General features: G+C 35.0%; 2 protein-coding genes across 2 annotated transcripts; one reads left to right on the top strand and one right to left on the bottom strand.

Moving 5' to 3' along the window:
• The first annotated feature begins 1,828 nt into the window (after positions 1-1,828).
• Positions 1,829-4,497, top strand: agr2 (anterior gradient 2). The gene is made up of 8 exons (XM_051871819.1): positions 1,829-2,010; positions 2,156-2,282; positions 2,594-2,657; positions 3,325-3,377; positions 3,481-3,557; positions 3,913-3,976; positions 4,068-4,151; positions 4,239-4,497. The coding sequence occupies exons 2-8, from the start codon at positions 2,165-2,167 to the stop codon at positions 4,286-4,288; spliced, it is 510 nt and encodes a 169-aa protein (XP_051727779.1). The 5' UTR covers positions 1,829-2,010; positions 2,156-2,164; the 3' UTR covers positions 4,289-4,497.
• A 358-nt stretch (positions 4,498-4,855) lies between these two features.
• tspan13b (tetraspanin 13b) lies at positions 4,856-14,486 on the bottom strand. The gene is made up of 6 exons (XM_051871818.1): positions 14,236-14,486; positions 11,714-11,881; positions 10,291-10,371; positions 9,195-9,308; positions 8,850-8,960; positions 4,856-5,762 (listed from the first exon to the last, which is right to left on the bottom strand). The coding sequence occupies exons 1-6, from the start codon at positions 14,296-14,298 to the stop codon at positions 5,688-5,690; spliced, it is 612 nt and encodes a 203-aa protein (XP_051727778.1). The 5' UTR covers positions 14,299-14,486; the 3' UTR covers positions 4,856-5,687.
• Positions 14,487-24,088: the final 9,602 nt, after the last annotated feature.

Raw genomic sequence — 24,088 nt, 5'->3', positions numbered from 1 at the left:
GAAATAAAATAAAATAAATAATACATAATTTTAGAAATAAATGAAAATAAACTGAATAAAATAAAATAAAATATTACATATTTTTGGAAATAAATGAAAATAAACTGAAATAATATAAAATAAAATATTACATATTTTTGGAAATAAATGAAAATAAACTGAAATAAAATAAAATAAAATAATACATATTTTTGGAAATAAATGAAAATAAACTGAAATAAAATAAAATAAAATAATACATATTTTTGGAAATAAATGAAAATAAACTGAATAAAATAAAATAATACATTTTTTGGAAATAAATGAAAATAAACTGAAATAAAATAAAAAAATTAAAATAATACATATTTTTAGGAAATAAATGAAAATAAACTGAATAAATAAATATTACATATTTTTTAGAAATACATGAAATAAACTGAAATAAAATAAATAAATAATACATAATTTTAGAAATAAATGAAAATAAACTGAATAAAATAAAATAAAATATTACATATTTTTGGAAATAAATGAAAATAAACTGAAATAATATAAAATAAAATATTACATATTTTTGGAAATAAATAAAAATAAACTGAAATAAAATAAAATAAAATAATTACACTGATTATTCCGGTTCTAATGGAACCGCATTGGTTACCAGTTCATCAAATAATTGATTGTAAGGTTCTTTTACTGGTTTATAAAACATTGCACTACCTGGCACTTCTATACACTTCAGACTGTCTGTCGAGATATGTCCCAAATCATAGTTTAAGATCCTCTAGTACTAGTCTTCTGGCACATTATGCAGTAAATCATAAATGATCTGGTGGTACTTTTTTTAGCCACTGTGCTGCCAAAAATTTGTAATTGTACCAAATAAAGTAAAAGAGGCTACCAGCATTCATATTTTTAAAAAGCAGGTTAAGACATATCTTTTTAAAGTTGCTTATCAATATAACAATATGGTGTGAAGTATAATATATTTTATTTTACCTTCTGATTCTCTTATAGTTGTATTATTTATATTATTTTATATTGATATTGAGGTCAAACTCTATTGCCAATTGCTTTATTTTACATTTTACATTCTGAACCTTTATTGTTTTCGAATATTTTTATATTGACATTGTGTGAAATTTTATTATTTGATTTAATGCTTGTGAAGCACTTTGAGTTGCATTTTTATGTATGAAAAGTGCTATACAAATAAATGTTTATTATTATTATTATAAATATATAAATAATACATTTCTTAAAAATAAACTGAATATTTTGAAACAATAATAATAAAAGGTTACACAGAAAAAAAGTTACACCAAAAGTCTTCCTCATAATCAGCCGTCTTAAGGACACGTCAGTCCTTTAGAAGGACTGTATTCGAGAAACTTCCTTTTGAGCGCTTCATTAAGCAAATGTTTGAGGGGCAGGATTTCACCATCAAACTAGACTTTGTATAAACACTATTAAAATCCTGTATACAATACACTCCCTATTATATTACAGATATCACATTAGATTAATTATAATGCACCAGTTAGTTATAATGTCCAAATGTTCCTATACACAGATAGTAGATTTCCTACTACAAACTGTTCAATAATAATTAGCTTAATCAAATTTGTCAATTCATTGTATTTGACAAAGCATGAAAAAAAATGCAAGACATTCTAGCACCACGTCATGCCTCAAATTACGAAAGCCCATTAATGTACCCCTCTGACATCACAGATCAGAGCTCAGCCAATCCTAAGAAGCCCAATCATACTAGCCTTCAATAGCTTATCACAACTATCAGCTGACCTGTCCTTGGCGCTGAGCCAAATAAAAAAATTTAATGGAAAGTTTGCATGCAAAATGGGGCCGAACAGCATTAAAGCGCAGAATCGCATTCCAGAGCAGCAGAGGGGTGGGCGGAGCCTAAGGTGAGCAGGTGTATAAGTGTCGTACAGGTGAGAGAGAGTGGCAATAGGAGGACCAGGAGTCTGAGCCTGAACACACACACAGCAGGGAACCTGAGAACAGGTGAGGAACCGTCATTAAAGGGACATTGTGCTGGTATACTTCTCAGAAGGCTTTGCTAAAGATTGTTTTAACTGCTGGGACTGATGTTAAAACCATGCTTTGTCATTTCCTAACAGCTATATATTGAAATGCTTTGTTCTTTCAGCTTGTGAAGATGCTTAAAGGATTACTTTCAGTACTCTTGGTCCTGGTGGCCTTGTCCTCTGTCATGGGGAAGCTTGAGAAGACCACTGCCAAGAAAGAGAAGAGGATTCCTCAGACTCTCTCCAGAGGTCAGCTTCATGAAAACATTTCGAGACATTCTTTACAGCAATTTTGCAAAATGATTGTGATTTGTTGTGATCTGTTATAATAGCAAAACTGAAGCTACATAATGAACTGTAGACGCAGATAGTATAAGGATCAGTTTCATTGAGGTTACTTTTGGAAATATTCCAGTTCTTTATTGAGTGAAATACTATCCCAGACCTCATGTTGTGCAATAGTGATTTGAATGGCCTATGAAGTAGCAGTCATTTGCATTGGCTATGTAGATTTTGGTTTTTAGGACTCATATTGTGTATTCTTTTTTTTTTTTCTCCAGGATGGGGTGATCAGTTGATTTGGGCACAGACGTACGAGGAAGCTCTGTTTTGGTCACGATCCAAGTGAGAAAAGCTTGTATTATATAGAATTATAGAGTAGATGGTGTTTAATAATAAGTAATTTTGTGTGTATAGAAGATCTGCTGATAAATGGTTACACTTTATTTTAAGGTGTCCTTGTTTCAGTGTAATTATACATTTAAAGGGATAGTTCACCCAAAAATGAAAATTCTGTCATCATTTACTCACCCTCAGGTTGTTCCAAACCTGTATACATTTTTTTTGTTATGTTGAACACAAAGGAAGATATTTTAAAGAAACTGAAAAAAACTGAACAGTTCTGGGGCACCATTGACTTCCATAGTATTTTTTTTTTCCTACTATGGAAGTCAATGGTGCCCCAAAGCGGCTTGGTTACAAACTTTCTTCAAAATATCTTTCTTTGTGTTCAACAGAACAAAGACATTTTTACAGGTTTGGAACAACTTGACGGTGAGTAAATGATGACAGAATTTTCATTTTTGGGTGAAAATTCTATCCTTAATTCTATTCAATAACTATCCCTTTAAGTACTGAGTAATAACAACATGTACTTACTATAAAGTCAGGATTAGGGTTTGGCTTAGGGTTAGTTGCAAGGACACTGTAAAATAAAGTGTTACTTTTTTAAGCTGATTTTATATTATCTTTTTTAAATATTTTGTATAACTTGAAATATCTGTTTAATTAGGAACAAGCCCCTCATGGTCATCTTTCACCTGGAGGACTGTCCACACAGCCAGTGTAAAGCTTGACTTTTGTTTTGCCATTTTCATTGACTGTTTAATCTTCTTAGTTTGTTCTTCATGTTTGTATTATTTTCATATATTTTATATTATTTAATTAGCTCTAAAGAAGGCCTTTGCTGAGGATAAAGACATCCAGAAGTTGGTCGATGAGGAATTTGTGATCTTGAATCTGGTGGTGAGTAAAATCAATAACACTTTACATTTGTTAACATCAGTTAACTACATTAGTTAGCATGAACTAACAATGAAAATACTTCTTAAGCATTTATTAATCTTATTTAATGCTAATTTACAAACACATTATTAAAATCAAAAGTTGTATCTGTTAACAGGCTAATTAATATAGCTGAGCTAACATGCTAACAAGGGACAGTTGTATTTTATAAACCAACGTTAACATTGACGAATAAAAACTGTAACAAACGTATTGCTCATTGTTAATACATTAACAGCATTAAAGTGTCCTTGTCTGTCTGTTATGTGTGTTTTGAATGTCTGTAAAATGAACTGGGATTCATATCTTTTAACAGTATGAGACCACAGATAAGCACTTGTCTCCTGATGGGCAGTATGTTCCCAGAATCCTCTTTGTTGGTGAGTTTATTTAATTATGACAGCTAGATAAATTATGCTACACATTAAGAAAAAGTCTGCATAAATGATTCAAATCTTATCTGTTTTTCAGATCCCTCCATGACCGTTCGCGCGGACATCACAGGCCGCTACTCCAACCGCATGTACGCCTATGAGCCGGCTGACATGAAACTCTGTAAGTCTGAAGCAATTCTTAAAGCCAAGATAAGCTATTAAACATCGTCATGCTGACAGTATCGCGTGTTTGGTTTTGTTTCCACAGTGTTAAGCAACATGCAAAGAGCCCTGAAGTTTTTGAAGACAGAGCTGTGAACACAAAAGTCTAGTCTTTTTGACCGCCGAGAGGATATTACTTCCCTGAGGGTCACTATTATTCTGTCACTTGTTTACTGACGGCATGAAACGCACTGTAAAGCCCTGTACAAATTTTAAGTACTTTCTTTGAATAGATTCTGTTACGGTTAACCGTCAGGCTTTCATTTTCATGTTTGCTTTTTTCAATAAATGAAGTTGTACAAAAATTTTGCTTCTCGTGGTAATTTGTTTAGGCAGTGACGTTTGCACAGTTATTCAAAGCAGAGGGCATGTGGGTTTTCCAGTTAACGGAGTCTCCGGCTAGTATCCTGGTGGGAGGAGTCAAAAGTAACTGGCAGCTTGTTTTCTTTAGTCATTGTTGCCTGGTTACTAGCTGCCTTTTGTTAACCGCTGAGCACTTGGCCTGAGCGTGTCAGTTCCTTATTGGTTTAGGTTAGAGGAAGTTGCTCTCCTGAAATACTCCATTACAATGGAAAGGAATGGGATTTGAGACAATAAAAGACTTAGCCATAAGCATTGTGGAAACCCAACAATTAAGTAATACAAAGACAAAATTGGCCAAAGTACAATTGTGTCCACAGAGTCTTTATTTGTATTTTTTTTTCTGATGTCAAATGCTTGAGAGCGCAGTTCACAGAACCATTGGATACAGATGTACATTTCATTGAGGAATTCATGCAAGAAGCCAAAACAATACAAGAAATCAAGTCAGTGAAACTAACACACACATAACGGAAATAAAACAGGCATATAAATATGTAATATGAAATCCGAGATCATTAAACAGTGCTTAAGAAGACACTCATCCATTAATCTTTATATGTAATTGAGTTCTTTAAATTTTTCATACTAATTATGAAGTCCGAATAATGTATCTAGCTACTAACCAACAGAAAAACTTTTTTAAATTGAAACTTTATTGCAATTTAGTGATTCTGAGCTACTTTTACTGTCATCCATGCTAATTGTTAATGTGTGCATTTATTATAAGAAATCAATGTGATACATTCTGATTTTGTCAGTATATAAACAACATAAATAGTGTCATGCTCACACTGCACGTCTTGATCACAGCTCATTTTCTGTTAATGTGTTTTATCACATAAAATAAAACTGTTAACATAAAATCAATTGGTCTTTGTTGTTTAGCCCATTAGTGTAAGTACTGCATACTAGTATTTGGTGTTCCGTTCTTTCATAGAGAGGAATTTTTAAAAATACAGCCTCATAATGTACAGTACTTTCACACTGTACTCTTGAAAAATCAAGCATATAATAATATATAGCAGCAAGAACACGCAGGCTGGTCTCCTCTTCAGTAAAAGCAAACACACACACTTTCTTTAACAGCTCAGATGAGAATTCCAGTGGTCAGACGACATAATAAGATTCGAACCTACAGGAAGGCGCTTGGATTCGCCCGTGGGTCCTTTTGGTTTCTGTACCTATATGTCAGCCAAACACCCAGGATCTGAAATAACCAGAATGACAGGAGGAAAAACATAAATACACTGTAAAAATATTCTGTTAAATGTACAGTTAAAAAAAACTGGCAGCTGTGGTTGCTAGAAATTTTCTGTAAAACAATGTTTCAGGTGTTATGGGATGGCATATTGGTAACTGTATATCTTTTAACTTGTATATTTCATTAAGTGATAAAATGTTGAAATACTACTTTGTACACTAAAATTTACTGATAACCATAATAATACAATAATATATCATTTTAACAATAATTTACATGTGTTCTTGTTGAAAATTATACAGATTTCAAGTGTGAATTATTTTGTAAAATCATTATTTTTACTTTTTTTTTTAATACATTTTACAGTATTTTACAGTAAAATTGCAATGTTTTTTTTTTTTCTATTCTCTGAATAAGGTAAGTTAACATACAGTTAGTTAACCAATTAACTTATTTTCTGTACCATTTTTACAATCTTTTTTTTTTGTTATTACACAGTAAAATCCCCAGAGTTAAATCAACTCTGCTCAGAGTACATATGGTCCCTCTCTAAATAGTGTTAAAGTTACACTGAAGCAGAGTTAAAGTTAATCAGATAATTAAGAAATTACTTAAGTGATGATTGAACATTAATGATGAACACCTGCTCTTAACAAGCAGAATCACTGAAGAAAAGAGAAACACAAGAACTACAACTGACTTCAGCCACAGCCTTAGATGAAATCAACAGAAGATAAAAGACATTAAATCTCTCAAGATCTGATTAAAAGATCTGATTCACTTATTACTAACCAGATTGACTTTATTTCTGTCAGATGTCTAAAGAAGTTCTTATTGAGAATTAACAGCGGTTTAGATGTTAATGTTTTATTGGTCAAAAAATTATGCCACCATCATGGTGGTCAGGGTTTGTTTTAGTTGGGCTCTTGACACTTTTATGTCTATAAAATAGTTTGTGTTTGAGCAATTGCAATAGTGTTTCACAACAAACACTTGTACATTGCTGAATCAAAAGACTAAAGGAGCAGATCTGCTTGAATTTCCTTTTTGAAAGCCAAGAGGGCTCTTTCTCTTTGGTTTCTTGACTGAGATTCGGCTATTGCAAAATTGCATTAAACAAATGCCACCGTAACGCTTCAATGCTAAAAAATGAGCAACTCTTATCGCTCAGGCTTATACATAAAAACATAGCATACAATCCTCAACAGTGGTGACAATAATTATTCATACTGCAGTGCATGATGGGAGTTTTGTCCTATGGTGATACCCAGCATGCATTGTAGCGTGAAGTGTTTTTTTATGACCATTGTTGAGATTCATATGCTGATTCTTGATGTCTGTGTGTGTCTAAGTGATGCAGTAGTTCAAAATTTTGTATGCACTACATGGTTTTAAAATTATTCAATATATCTGTTTGCTGCAACACTTTCTTCTCATGCTGTTCACAGGGTTGGTAATGCAAAACCAAAATGTATAAATGACAAAACATATGATCAGTTGCTTTGGATGCAATCAGGCAAGCTCACAATGACTATATCATCATATAACAACAGCTAATATCTGCTCACTGTAAAGCACTGACCCCACTGCTTTACAACAACATATACATCGTTGCAGATAAATATCTAACATAGAAAGTCAAGGGTCAAGAGACCAACTTAAGCAAACGCTGATAACTCTGGGGATTTTGCTGTGTAATTACAAACATTTTAAAGAGGCCATATTATGCTCTTTTACAAACTCTTGATTTAGTTTTTTTTTTTGGGTTCTGCTATACAATTTAATGTTTGAATGTTCAAAAAACACAATATTTTTCACATATATTATATTGTTGCAGCACCTATCTTCCCAGTCTGTCAGTAACACTCTGTTTAGTTCCCGTTTCTATGAAGCCCCTCCTTCCGAAAAGTGCAGTGTGCTCTGATTGGTCGGCTGTGTTGTGATTGGTCAACCACTTCAAGCGTCTTTTGGAAATGTCACGCCCCTTACCATAACCGCGTTAGATCTGGGGTGGGACATGGTGAAAACACACTACCAACGCAACTTAGTCAGGCCTCGCACCCTTTTTTGCGTATGCCTTTGGTGGGAATTATTTAAATTAGGAATATTTTAATGTGTATATTCCCAGAAGAAACTCAAGACTACAATCGAGGCGTTTCAGGAAGTTCAGAAACAGTGCTTAATGAGAATAACTCCATTTTGGAGTGGACTTGGTAACTTTGCAGACCTTTTTCATAAAATGTAAAAAAAAGACATTCAACAAACATTCATCAACGCACACATCAGATATGGTAAACGGAAGCTCAAGCATGTTTGCTTGACGTTGGAGAACCAATGAGGTTTGTTCTTGTGTGTTACGAACACGTTTGAGCTTCCGCATGACATTTGTTCTTGTGCGTCAAGCAGGTTTGGTTCTGTTTATGTTTGCTGATCAAAGTTTATATGTGAATAAAAGCCTAAATTAAATCTGTTCATCATATAAAGTGATTGTGTCTCTTCAGAAAATTTGGACAAAACTGCTCAATTCAAGGGATAGTTCACCCAAAAATAAAAATTCTGTCATCATTTACACCCCCTCAAGTTGTTCCAAACCTGTATAAATTTCTTTGTTCTGCTGTAGACCACAACCATAATAGGAAAAAAATACTATGACAGTCAATGGGGGGCGAGATCTGCTTGGTTACAAACATTCTTCCAAAAATTTTCCTTTGTGTATAGCAGAACAAAGAAATTTATACAGGTTTGGAACAACTTGAGGGGGAGTAAATAACAGAATTTTCATTTTTGGGTGAACTATCCCTTTCAAATGGATTAGTTTTACGATTTCTTTTTGAAGCGTCAAAGTTGTAGTTGTGTAGCTGTCAATGGAGGGACAGAAATCGCTCAGATTTCATTCAAAATATCTTCATTTGTGTTCCGAAGATGAACGAAAGTCTTACGGGTTTGGAACAACATGGGGGTGAGTAAATGATGGCAGAAGTTTCATTTTTGGGTAAACTATCCCTTTAATAGAACCCCTTTAATTTGCTTTAATTTGCTCAGTGAAGAATTTCAAAGTAGAGATCAAAGCAGAAGTTAGTTTAGCAGGCTGACCTCAGTGAAGCTGAAGAAGAGACCGATCCCTCCGACGAAGCGCAGCACCTCGCCGGCATGCTCCTGGATCTTTGCTGCACATGTGGTGCAAGTGCTGTAATGAAAGCAGGGCTGCACAGAAGCAAAACAGACATTGACAAGAGCAGAGAGTTATTATACTGGAACAAATAATATAATTGCCTAATTTGTCACACATTTGTGATGCTTTATGCTATCACAATAAGCATGCAAATGATTAACACAGCCATTATCACCCACACAGGTGTCATTTATATTGTTTAGTACGTGCGATGCTTCAGCAACATAACAAAAGAACAATGAAGAGTGTGTATCAGAGGAAATTACAGCAGCACAGCTTCCATTGATGTCCATGTGAGAGAAACCACAGCAGTTCAGACTCTTCTCCACGTCCCTCTGAGTGGTCAGAGAGTTGTTCCAGCCCACCTCCAGAAGATGATTCTACACACAGATATGAAACACATGACAACTTATAAGAAAAAAACACAAAATGGAATAAACAATTAAAAAAAAAAAGAAAAAAAGAAAAAAGACCCCCATTTACATGCATCAAAGTTTGTTTGTTCACGTTTTTTAAAGAAGTCTCTTATGTTCACCAATGCTGCATTTATTTGATCAAAAATACAGTGAAAACACTAATATTGTGAAATATTATTACTATTTAAAATAACTTTTCTATTTGAATATTATTGAAAATGTAATTTATTCCAGTTAATGCAAAGCTGAATTTTACTCCAGTCTTCAGTGTCACATGATCCTTCGGAAATCTTTCTAATATACTGATTTGCTGCTCAAGAATATTATTATTATTATCCATGTTTATTATGCAAGTTGTGCTTCTTAAAGGGATAGTTCACCCAAAAATGAACATTTTGTCATCATTTACTCACCCTCATGCTGTGTCAAACCTGTATGACCACCAAAGAAGATATTTTGAAGAATGTTGGTAACCAGACAGTTGACGGCACCCATTGACTTCCATAGTAGGAAAAAGAAAATACTATGGAAGTCAATGGATGCCATCAACTGTCTGGTTACCAACATTCTTTAAAATATCTTCTTTTGTGTTCAACAAAAGAAAGAAACTCATACAGGTTTGGAACAACATAAGGGTGAGTAAGTTATGACAAAATTTTTGGGTGAACTATCCCTTTAATATTTTTGTGGAAACCGTGATACATTTTTCCCAGGACTCTTTCAAGAATACAAAGTTTAAAAGATCAGCATTTATTTAAAATGGAAATCTTTTGTAACATTATAAAAAACATTTATTCAGTCACTTTTGATCAATTTAATGCATTCTTACTGAATAATTTTGAATTCTGTCAAAATTATTTATATTTGTAGCACATTTCCAAAGACTATAGACCACCAAAGTGGATTTATGCAAGTATATATATTGAAGTACAGTGATTAATCTTACCTGCTGCTCCTCATTGATAGCCAGACAAGCACTAGACACCGAAAACTGAACTACAAACACCAGGAACAGGATGATCATGTACTATTGTCAATGAATTAAGGATTAAAATACAAAATACAATGCAGAAATATTCAGAGTAAAATCACTGAAGAATATTATATATTATATATTCTTCAGGGATAGGACTCGGGAAGAATATGCTATTATATATTGATATTATATCAATATGCCATTGATATAATAGCATATTCTTCCCGAGTCCTATCCATATTCTTTTGCACCGGCTGTGAAGTGAAGACCACATGTCCCAAGATTCCACGTTCAAACTTGGCGTCATGAAAGCTATGCCTTTGTTTTGAATAGGCCTCTAGCGACCTCTATAGCATATTCTTATATATATATATATATAAAAAGAATATGATATAAATCCTATTCTATTCTCTGTTAACATCAAGTCTACCACCATCTGCAGTAAAATTCAGAAGTTCTGTATTAAATATTTTAGACTTTAAATAAAAACAAAAGATTCAACAAGACATAATATGAATTTAGGCACATTTGGTGGTTGGTGGTTATTTTCTCTTGGAATCCAATAATAAATGTCAATGACATACAGAATTGCATTACACTGTAAACTATGCTTTAAACAGAACGGTTTATTTTATGTTTTATTGAGTAAGAAAGAAATGTAATATACTGAAATAGTTTCCTTTAACAGACTACTGATAATCATGCAATCCTTCCTCGCTGAGTATCAGAGTGTAATGACCCAAATTCATCTCAGGATTAGTTCATTTCATTTTGTTTAAGAGACTCTTTTACATTACAAGTAGTACACTGATGTGCACTCTCATTTGTCATGTTAACTGCACCACTCTATGGACACAGAGTGAAATGCATTACATGAGCAGATCATAATCCTGTCTCATTTCCAAAAGCAATGTAGAAAAAAAGAGCACATCATGTAATGAAATGCAAAGACCTGACACACATTATAGTTTGTTTGCATGAGGCCACTGAAAATATGTATAGTCACAGTAGAAAAAAAAGTACCTGGATGACCTACTACTTCTGGCAAGATTCTGAAGTGTGCATACATAGACAGTTTAATATCCCATGAGGTCACAGGAGAGGATTTGTGAATAGTCACATGATAATGACAATATGGCTAATGTAGTGCATCTGGATTACATTCTACATATGTTTTTAGAGGTTGCAATGTAATTACTTATTCAAAATAACTAAGTAAGAGAGTATGCGATTTTGGATGCAGCCACAAACTTCCAGCCCCTAACATAATTATTGCACAGTACAGTTAAAATGATTTATTCATTCTGCTTGACATAAATACTCAGCAATGTCTAAACAGTGAACAAAGTATAGTAGCAGTACACGATCTATGGATGATCAAAGTAAAGGATACAAAGAACAGCAGAACCTGGTGGTGCTTCATGGCACCAATAAGTCCAGCAAGGGCAACAAAGAAGAGGAAGACCCCCACTCCAATGATGCCACCCACCACCTGGAAGCTCGAAACCAGCCCAAAACACTTCCCCCAGGCAGCGATGCCAATCATCAGCAAGCTCACCATCTGAAGTGGAGGAATAGTAGTGTTATTGTGGAATTGTAAATGTAAAATTAGAACTAAAAAATGTTTTCATTAACTGAAATAGCTTAAAATAAAATATTAGATGAAAAACTTTTACAAAAATTAAAATGTTGCCTTGACAACTACTTAAAATAAATAAGTTTAAGTTTGAAGTAACTAGAAATACTAAAACTGAAATAAATATAAAGCTAAACAAATATTAAAATACAAAAACTAACAAAAATGTCAAACGCACATAACAAAATTACTAAAACTTAAACTGAAATGAAATCTGAAAAAATAAAAATGAAAGCTAATTCAAAATATTAAAAAAAGCTATATAAATAATACTAAAATAACACTGGTGAGGAAGGAGATTAATCATTAAAGGTGCAACACGTAAGATTTTTGCAGTAAAATACCCAAAAACCACTAGGCCAGTGTTATATATTTTGTTCACTTGAGTACTTACAATATCCCAAATGTTTCCATCTATTTGTAAATCATGAGAAAATTGCAATTTTAACCAAGGCTCCGGGACGTGTGAGGAGTCGCCTGTCAATTGCGTCATACCCGCGTTACCCTCGATTTTCGGTTTTATTTAGTAAAAACCACGGAAACACCAAAGACGCTTTAATATATTACATGTTTTAATAAGCAAGGGAACAACTGTTCTGTTATGTTTATAGACAGAAAACTAATTGTTGTTATATAGCTCAACACGTTTAGTCTTTTTGTTTAAATCTAATTTTCTTGATTTTTGGCGAGTACCATGCTTTACCATGCCTCAGAGAAAAACATTGTTTTGTCAAGTAGCTAACATAGCATAATCAGATGCAGCTTTATTTTTAGTAACAGTAATACAGAATTTTCTCCATCATACAATATGTTTTATAAATTAATTGCATGCCATTTATCAACACAGCCCATCCAGCATTTAATATGATATTCTAAAATCGATCTTACTGCAGTGTGTCTCAAAGAAGTGTCTCACAGCAGCCGCCGAGCGAACGCACAGAGTAATGTTATAAACATCATTTTCAACACTCTCAAATGTATCTAATAGGATCAACAGAGCTGCGTTACCTCATACTCATGACCGGAAAAGCGGAAGCGGCGCCGGCGACTGTGACATAATAAAAGTTACGCTGCTCGTGAGGCGTGTGTTGCGCAATCGCTCCAGTGGCCTCGTTCAGCTCCCACAACACTCGGTCCTGCTCTGCTTCATACTACAGTAACGTTAATAATCGCCTCCATGAACTTGATTTCTTCCCGAGTCCTATCCCTATTCTTTTGCACCAGCTGTGAAGTGAAGACCACATGTCCCAAGATTCCACGCTCAAACTTGCCATCATCAAGCTACACCTTTGTTTTGAATAGGCCTCTAGCGACCTCTAGCGGACAGAAATCCTACATATTGCACCTTTAATGAGGGAAACAGGGATAAAGACAAGACACTTTTGAAACACAACTATAATTGAGTCATCATCATCAACAACATCATCATATTATTATTATTTCTAATTTTAATGTTTTGATTTTAAATATGACATTTTCCCAATTCAGTGCCAAAATGGGACTGCCAAAAGGAGAGTACATTCAGCTGGCAATCTTTTTTTCTTCTTCAAATGTTAGTTATAGTCTAGGAAATACTAAAAAGTGATTGCATTACATACTGAACAAAGTTAAATTTTTCAAATAATGTGACTCAGTTTGATTCTCAGTTAATTCTGTCAGTGATGATTCATGGGAAAACAAATGGCAGGCAAATGGCACCGTTTGCTTAGAATGCCCCAAAAACAGCTGTGATGTCACTTGAGCAATAAAACGCGAGCAGTCACATCATAACACAAAATGTTTAGGCTATACAAAAGCTTATTCCTTTCTCAAAAGCACAAATGATTCCTTGCTATCATTGGCCGACAATGAGAAATGACCCCTGAGCTTCTGCTTCCACCTAAGTAACAAGTGAAAGATCACAGCTGATTATAATGTTTTCTTTCCAATCTAATGTAAGCGGTATCAGCACCACAATATCAGCTCCAGACTAATGAAGCAGGAAATCTGCATAAGTAGAACAAAAGCAGGATGTGACTTTGCCAAAACAGACGAGCTGCGAGGAAACCGGGATGTTATTCTACAGGCTGTGCGTGAAACCAGAACCGCTCATCGGCCTCATTCCACACAAAGAATCTCTCTAAATAATTCACATGAGTCCTGAGACACCGAGAACTGTAATACAGCCGCACAGAAACACCTCTTGTATGAGCATTTATAAAACACATGTGCAAATGTTACAATAAAGGCTCATAAAGATGTTCCATATGGTTGCTTCCATTCATGCGTTGGTTACTCACAACATAGAGGATGTTGAGCGCGCACAGGGAATTCTTGGAGCAGGTGAATCCAGCGCAACCCATCTTGAATGTGTTTTTTTCCGGACAAAAGCTTTTGCCTGTGTAAATTTCCGTCTCTGGAAATTTCAGTTACATGACAAGCAAATCGAACAATTTAAGAGAAGAAATTGTAGTTGAACAAGGAGAAAATACGCGTGTGGTTCAGTCCAATTCACAGTGAACGCTGATGCGTGAGAGGTTGCCAGATCCCACCAAATAAAATCCAACCCCTTCTTTAGGATGAACGTTGGCTGCTCAGTGCTGCTTTTTAGCCTCGTGGATTTTGACTGCAAATGTAATAAATAAATAAATATTTTAAAAACACCAAAAAGAGTCGTTAAGCAAATTAAGTTGTTCTTTTCTATTCTTTTTTTAAATATTTTTTTACAAATCTGGGATTGCCCGGACTACCCTGGCCTGGACTAACAAACTGCACTTATGTAATTAAACTTATATAATATATAGGCCTAATTATAATTTATATTTTAACTACAGATGCAAATTAATAAAAAAGAGTTAATTATATGTTTGTTTGCCTTTGTTTATTGTGGCTTGACACACTATACCAACCTATAAAAAACAGTAACTTACCAATGAGTCAGATACAATAACAAGTTGTATGAATTTTTATTCTAAAAAATAAATAAATAAATAAATAAATAAAGACAGAATTTTTTTTTTATTATTATTTTTTTTTTTTACATTTCAATGAGGGCTTTACTCCGACATGGCAACCATTTAAGTAGGCGGAACTGGCCGTGCCGCGGTAAAATTGATTGGTCAGTTTTTTCCTGAATAATGACTCATTGACAAGAGGTGGTTTGCACTTATTCCCGCCTCCCCTTAGTAACAGTTGCGAGGAGAAGCATTTATTCTCCAAGATAACAATAAGCCTTAAGAAGTGTACGATGAAAAACATCTGGACATACATTGTCAAAACTGTTGTCAAAAGCTGTATATTTTTATGGTGTAGGCCTATACTATATCTAATGTACTGACTGCAGCAAATGGGGCCAGATGATATTTCACACACACACACACACACACACACACACACTCACACACACTGTACATCTTCCAGTTTATGCATCTGTTATTTGTTATTCATATAGCTTGTCTTGAAATAAAACAAAGGTTTTTTTTTATAGGTTTCACAGTCTTCCATTCTTATTTTATTTAATTAATTACTGTACAGTATAATATACAGCAGTATACAGTTAATACAGTTACAGTTAAATGAGCACAAGCTGACTTACTTCTACTGGGACTAATTATGAAATGAAAAAATGGGCAAGCGTAAGGATTTGAGCGAGTTTGACAAGGGCCAAATTGTGATGGCTAGATGACTGGGTCAGAGCATCTCCAAAACTGCAGCTCTTGTGGGGTGTTCCTGGTCTGCAGAGGTCAGTATCTATCAAAAGTGGTTCAAGGAAGGAACAGTGGTAAACCGGCGACAGGGTCATGGCCAGCCAGCTCACTGATGCACGTGGGGAGCGAAGGCTAGCCCTTGTGGTCCGATCCAACAGACGAGCTAGCTCAAATTGCTCAAGAAGTTAATGCTGGTTCTGATAGAAAGGTGTCAGAATACACAGTGCATCACAGTTTGTTGCGTATGGAGCTGCATAGCCACAGACCAGTCAGGGTGCCCATTATCTGCAACATTTATAAATGATGATACACCATAGAGGGTTAAACTGTAAAACAATAATGAAACACAAAAAATTTGAAACAACAACACATAAAAGGTAAGATTCTTGTCTGAATATGCCAGTGTAATTTTATGTTCACTTGTTTACCACACATCTAAAACAATTTTGAAACTGTAATTATACTTTTTAGAATAATTAAATTATCCTAATTAAAGAGGTTTTTAACTAGATATTCATACAAAACCTATAGAGAAAAACACATATTTTTTGTTTAATTGGATTTTTGATTCCGAAACGTATTGCTGCATACCATCATCATGTGACATCTAGCCCTGATCTCTGATATAAAATATTTTAGATCCTAAATAATGTAGCATGCATTAGCCTAGTTAACTTACAGTAATAATACAATGCATTATATAAATTTATAATCACATCCCAGGGCATAAATGTGTATACTAAATTTTTAACTCTAAATTGAGATTAAGATTTAGTTTTAGATTTCACATCTATATAGATCTCTGTAATTAAAGTTGGCATGAAACGGAAGTTTACATACAGTATATCCAAGTGAAACAGCTTCTCGAACAAGACACAATGTAGGACAGGACTTGATTTTGTCTATCAGGAATTGACTGGATTGTTGTGGTTTGCTATTGTTGTGACCTCATGTGAGTGACAGGTTGTCCCGCCCTCGTGCCAGTGAACACGTCATCAGAGAAGAGAGGGAGGGGAATTTATTGTGATTAAAGATTATAAGGGCACATGAATTAAAAAAAAAAAAAAATAAATATAAACTGAATATTCACGGATAAATCATTCATAATAAATACTGCAATATTCCATAAAAACAAAAAACAAAAAAACAAAACAAGAATTTTGTCAATTTTGATTTCATTGTGACTTTAAAGGGTACAAGGGTACAAGATGTAATATAAGTCTCTGGTGTCCCCAGAATGTGTCTGTGAAGTTTCAGATCAAAATACCCACAGATCATTTATTATAGCTTGCCAAATTTACCCCTATTTGGGTGTGAGCAAAATCATGCCATTTTTGTCTGTGTCCCTTTAAATGCAAATGAGCTGCTGATCCTGGCCTGCTTTCCAGAAGAAGGTGAAGCTATAACAGCTCACGCTTCAGTTGCTCAACAACAACAAAGCCGGAGAATCTCACGCAGCCAAAATGACGATTGTCAGTAACGGTGTTCAACCTTTCATTGTTCAAACCGGAGTCGGACACTGATGGAGAGACTCAGGAAGAAGTTACAACTTTTAGAATGCAACTGGACGTTTCTGAATGGTTAGTGGATAAATTTATGTAGTTGCTGTGGAGTCGATTCAACTCATCGACTAGCATGTGCCGTCATGTTAATCTTTTCTGCAAATCCAGTGTTGAACTGACCCTCGTTTGTGAAGCAGTCCTGGGTAAAATAACGGCATGGTAACGACAAATCTTCCTCTTCTCTAAAGCAGTCCAACATGGCCTCACCCCCTTTGTTGTGTGTTCTCGGGGGCAGGGTTTATGTACATTTGATGTCACTAACCCATGAAGAAGCTTGTTGATGTCCCTACCAGCCGTTTGTTATAGTCCTTAAACAGAGAATTCTTTAAAAGTAAATATCTCCCTTTGCATTGAACTTTGAGCGTTGTAAATTTGCAGATGTTGTTGTTGATGCTCAAACAGCAAAATTACACACTAACTAAAGTTAAAAAAGTGGACTAAATCTTTACCGATGCTCTGATCTGAAATTCCTCTTTAATCGATGTACTACAAGACACACGTTTTCAGTCACTAGAGGGCAGATGTCTGCTCCAGTCAAGATATACAACTTTTCCTGAGGCACAGAGATAATAAGATCAGAGTAAAGCTGACCTGCAGTGAGAGAACAGAAGCAGGCTGTGTTAAAATCTCAAGGGCCCCTGGGGCACTTACACAGTCAAAGTGTATGGGATTAGAAGGGCTTCTGAAGTGCTTGTTTTTGCTGAAAGGAAAGAATGAATTTGTGGGAATGAAATTGATCATGTGGAAGGAGGTGAAAGTAGGATTCTGGGAGCAACGTGTGTATTCCAAAAGTTCAGTCATGGTGGTGAAAATAGAAAAATAATGACAGAAAACAAACAAACTGCACAATATGTCAACAGTATTTTAATCTATTGACCACTAGGTGGCAGCATTATCTCAGCATAAGTCATCTGTTATTGAAGATGTCCTGAGTACCACGATTTTTTTTTTTATATATAAAACAACCAGTTAGTTAAACAAATACAAATTACATATTCACATTTATTTGATTGTATTATTACAGTCTATATGGCATAAATATTGTCATGACAGCTGCTCTTGACCTTTCAGTCATGTTCTGAATGGGACTTTTACGAGAGGTCATCCAATCAAGATAACCACTGCCAATCACTTTAGTTTTTAAATGGCACACATCTAAAAGATGATTAATATGTTCTTAATGAGGTTAAAAGCAGTGGATAATCTCTTTAAGATTCGCCAGACAGTGCAGATGTCACAATATCTCAGCTGCCTGATTGTGATGCTGCTGTTGTGAACTCATTATCACCTTTTTATTTCTTCAGTTCTGCTGATATATGTGTCTCATATTTGATCACAGAGAAAAAAAAAAGTGATAAAATGCCTCTGTTTTCTGAGCTCAATATGAAAGTGCGATGATTGCGGAGAACGTTAGTTGCTGGTTTGCCCTTGAGAGGGTGATAAGTTCTAGATTTGGCACCCGTACTTATTCAGCGTGTCCTATTTTAGCCACTATAAAGGGGTGCGGTAAAAAGAAATCACACTAACCGCCCTGAATCTGTCAAAATCTTGTCCACACTGCTGGCTCTAACAGAAAATCATAGCATAATCCTTGGAAATGGCCACTATTTTATTGCCTTCAAGGCAACAGAGGAAGAGAGCTTGTTCAGCAACTAGGCAAGATTAAAGCCTAAAAGTTATTCTGCCCATCTTACAACATATAAAATGATGTCTTTCATGGGATGCACATACCAAAAATGTTCTAAAAGATTTCTATTTCAAATTAAATTGAAAAATTTCACTATTCAATAGCGCTGTCACCCAAGATCACATATTCAGTAATCTAGACTGACTAAATTAAAGTGAACAAATGAACAGAACTGACTCTGCCAATAAAGCAATTTCCAGCAGTTAAAGAGTATTTTAAAAGATTACAAATATCATGATTCATAATCTTTGTCCTGAAATAAGACCCCATTGACAGATCTGAGCCCCCTGATGTTTACAAGAAGATAAAGGATTATCTCTTAATACTTTTGCTTTTCTGTGCACTTTATTCATGCTTTTTTGATGACATGCACTGCAAGCACATTTGAAATAAAACTCCTATTACTACTGAATGAGTGAGAAATCTATGGGATGTGCCCCACTCCATCTCTTCGGGGTCCTGTTGGCTTTTTTTTAAATCTGGTGATGGTACATTAACGCTCTCAGAAGTCCCCTGGCGGCACATTCTTTCACTTATGTCACGGCCACACAGATTTTTTTTACAGACCTGTTATATCAAGAGAAGACTTCAAAAGCTTTCAGAAGGCAAGGCACCATCCATTTACAATGAGCAACACAGTCTGGAGTCTTAAAAGCTCACCCTCGACCTCCCTTTCCCTCATACGCCAACATTGCTTTTGACTTGACATTAGAGTGAAGGAAGAAGAGTTAGAAGATTCACATCAATATTACAGTCAGTGATAGCTGAAAAATGTATCAGTAAACAATATTATTACGGGTGCTTGCTAATGCTTAGGGTCAGGGATTTGAACAAACCTCTGACCAAAAGTATTAAACTTTGATGTGTAATTCGTCTTGCACTGTTTGTGCTTCAAACCTGAATGGAATCTCAAATATATATATAGTTTGTTGAAAAGAGGAGACGTGTGCTCCTTTCAAAGTACTTTACTTGGATTTTCGGCTCTCAGAGGATAAAATGGATCGTATTCACAGAAACATATGGGAGGGATTTTGTGAGGAAACCACCTAGCAACCACCCATAACACCCTAGCAACCACCAATCAATGCCCTATACCTCCCACAAGACCCTGGCAATTGTATTGGCAAGTTCTGCACAGGCAAACCCCGCTCATATTTTCTTTAGAAAGTGCAAAAATCTTTAGCTTATGCTTTGTAAAAACCTTCAGAAAAGATCAGCTTCATTTGTTTTCACCTTCAGATTTAATATATTTTACGAAATATACTTCAAAGGGCAAGAAAATACATTTCCAATGTGAAAAAAAATAATTTCAGTAAATGAAAAGAAAAAAAAAGTATAAATATACTGTTCAAAAGTTTGGGGTTGGTAAGATTTTCAAAATGTTTTTGATACTCTGTTATGCACACAAAACCAGTATTTAGTATTTAGATTTATTGTGAAATATTACTACAATTTAAAATAACCATTTTCTATTGCAACACATTTTAAAATGTAATTGTAATTACATTGTAATTACATGATCCTCCAGAAATCATTCTAATATGCTGATTTGCTACTCAAGAAACATTTTTTTATTATTATCAGTGTTGAAAATGGCTGTGCTGCTTAATATTTTTGTTTAAAACCGTGATTTTTTTTCTGGATTCTGTTCAAAAGAACAGCATTTATTTGAAATGTTTACATGTTTAGTAACATTATAAATGTCTTTACTGTTATTTTTGATCAATAAATGCAACCTTGCTGAATAAAAATATTAAACTCTTTCAAAAAACAGAACCCAAACCTTTGAATGGTAGCAAATGTAGATTAAAATGATATTATAAAAAATATACTTATGTAAATAAATATATTTTGAAGCTAGTTTTGTCTAAATAAATATATTTAGAAGCTAGTTTTTGATATATATTTCTTTCAAAGCTTTTTTATTGATTTTTACGGTAGCCTATAAATTACATTTAACAATCCATCCATATTGTCCATTAATTCAGATAGCAATTGTAAGTAGAAGAAGCAAGCATAATGCCTACATATATCAACCTCCAACCGAATATAAAAACAGATACATGTAATAAATAAATAAATAAAATAATAATAAAATAAATTAAAGGAAAAAAACAATAAAAAAAAACCAATATTTTGATATATATTTAAAAAAATATATGTATATACACATATTGCCATATGGGCAATATGGACAATGAATGCGAAGTGACTACATGATTTGATATTCCACTTTGCTCTTTGCTGTCTTTCAACCCTGTGCTCTAAAAGGTCATTTACACCCTCTATCCTCGAAGTGTTTGTGTCTTTGGCAGGCACTGAGTGCGGGGGTGTGCATATGTGCTCGCGAACACGGTCGGCCTGACATTGAGACGGGACTCGAGGGTGATAACCACACTCAAGGTCTTGCTGTCAAGTGCTGAGGGCTCTTGTTGATTCGTTGACAGGCGATTAGGATCAGACACAGTCTGGCCTGGTACGTGTGGCATAGTTTACTCATGGTACTCTCCTTCCTTTCTGTTCTGGTTAATCTCCACTGTAGGCCGTTGATGATTTACATTAGGCTCATATTCAGCCTAGCTTTTGAATTATGCAAATACACACACACCACGGTCCGTTGCCTGTTCGCATCTTATCACCGTCTGCTCTTTGAAAATGCGCAGCGTGTGAGCGGTAATTAGTACCTTTAGCGTTCGAGGTTCCCCCAAGGGAACTGTGCAACTAATGTCACTGACCTTGCAGATACTTAAATGTCTACTTGGTTTCAATACATATAGATCGCCTAAAGTCAGGAGGGAGAAGAGAAATCTGTTTGGATGGGCTAATCTTGATGCACGAGTAATTATAAAGTCTTTTAATGCTCTGGCACACTTCCCAATGAAGGCCTACAGTGAGTGACATGAATGACAAACACCACATGGAGGCCACCTAAAGGACGGAACAAATTCTGAGTAAGAAGAAAAGGAAATTACTGGCTATTAACCCCAATTAGGTTGGCTGCTCAGAAGTTCATTTGAGGCTATGTGGCTTCAGCTTCTGGAATACGCTAGCTGAATCATGGCTTGAGGTATATGGCTCGGTTTATGTGTAGAGCGTAAAGTAAAGTTGGCAGTGCGCCATTTACTGCAAACCGTGCCTGCGGCTCCCTCAAACTGCTTGTCAACATTGTGTGTTTTGAATGCGTCAGGTGGACCAGCAGAGTAAAAGAGAAAGACAGTGGTTCAGCCACAAGCGTTCACCCAAACTAAAGGCCAAGCCTGTCTGATCCAGTTAGAGTTAGACAGTCAAAGTCACTTGAGTAGACTTATAACGTTTCAATCAAGCCAATCAAACAACTTGAAGTAAGAATGTTCACACATCATGTCTCTGTAATGACTTTGACACGATGTCCATCAGGCTTGAAATTTTGAGGACATGATGTGTAGATACTTTTAGATAAAGAGGAGCTTAAACAATTAAACCTTCACAGTTAATCATTCAATGTATGAGTCTGCTTATATAAACCAGAGAAGACTAGATAATTATTATATAGTTTTAGAATTACTGACATACAGTAAGAGTATATATGAAATTAAAGCCCTGGGTATACTTACGTTTATTTACGTGTACGCAGTCGAACGCACAGCCTTGCAAAGTATACTTCGTTTTACTCGTACGCGTACACAGGCGTTCGACGCATGCGCAGTTTTGAGCAATCTCTCGCCACGAGTTACAACCAGTGTGAATAACTTTGTATTCTTTCATGCTAGAGTTGTACAAATGTGGGTACTTTCTAACCTCTTCTCACAATCTCTCGTTTATGTAGGCCTTCATTGTCGCTGTAGTTTGCATGAGCTCCGGTTTGTTCTGTTTATGCAGCATTTGACTACTTTGTGAATCGACACACTCAGGACACCTGTCCACCTTGTGGATAAACTAATTATTGCAAAAAAAAAAAAAAAAAAAAACCGGCGGTGCGCGTACTCTTCTGATGACGAAATTCGCGTCACGCGCACAATGCTGACCCTTGCGTACGCGTAAAAAGTGAAGTATACTTTGGGCTTTAGGGTCTGTTAGATTTTTTTTTTTTTTTTAATTAAATTAATACTTTTATTCATTAAGGATGCATTAAATTGATCAAAAGTGCCAGTAATGGCATTTATAAAGTTACCCAAAAAAGTTTTTATTTCAATGCTGTTCAAATGCTGTTCTTTTGAACTTTCATCAGAGTCCTGAAAAAATGCATCAGGGTTTCCACAAAAATATTAAGCAGCACAACTGTTTTCAACATTGATAATAATAAGAAATGTTTCTTGAGCAGCAAATCAGCATATTACAATGATTTCTGAAGGATCATGTGACACTAGAGTAAGACTGGAGTAATGATGCTGAAAATTCAGCCTTTACATCACATATGACATTTTAAAATATATTAAAATAGAAAACAATTTTAAATTGTGATATAATATTTCACTATATTATATGTACTGCGTTTTTGGTCAAATAAATGCTTTGAATGGTAGTATGTATTCTCTCTCTGTAATTGCATTGATGTTGAGACTGTAGCAGTCTAGACTGTCTATTTTTATTATTCCTTGCTTTGCTTTGCATTGCTCGGATATCCTTGAAAGTCCCTCTAACTTGAACAAGAAGCGAACTTACAAACTATGGTGATTTGAAATCATTATGAGGCTCTCACAGATGCCATTTATCACTACTCTCTATTTGCTCATTATAATTTTATGACACCATCTTTTATAATTTAGTACTCATCTCTAGCAGCTTTCTTTTCAAAAACAGCCATTTATTTTCCTGAACCTCAGATGATCTGATGCAAGTTCAGCTCAATACTCCCAGTGTTCGTTTAAACTTATGTACCACAGATACCAAACTTAGAAATCACAAACCATTAGCAAGACGTCCTTGCAGTCAGGATCATTATAAGGAAACTGCAAATTCAGGCTCTGAACCTGTAGAGTAGGCTACATCTGTATTTTTTTCAGATCTCTCTTTATCATTACAGGTCTGTTGGTGACACCAGAGCTCAAATGTGCAGCGGATAAAGACTACAGAACCACACTTGCACACTATCTATATCGAAACTGATCAAAGAGAGAGCGGGAAAAGCACATTACACGTGGCATTTCACTCTCAGCCAGTGCGTACGTGTTTGTGCTTGCGTGGAAAGGCTTTGAAAATGTTGTTCGCTTGAAGTGAT

This window comes from Ctenopharyngodon idella, chromosome 19 (genome assembly GCF_019924925.1).
Source record: "Ctenopharyngodon idella isolate HZGC_01 chromosome 19, HZGC01, whole genome shotgun sequence".
NCBI lineage: Eukaryota > Metazoa > Chordata > Actinopteri > Cypriniformes > Xenocyprididae > Ctenopharyngodon > Ctenopharyngodon idella.
The sequence above is the reverse complement of the archived record's forward strand: the minus strand, read 5'-3'. Positions and strand labels throughout refer to the sequence as shown.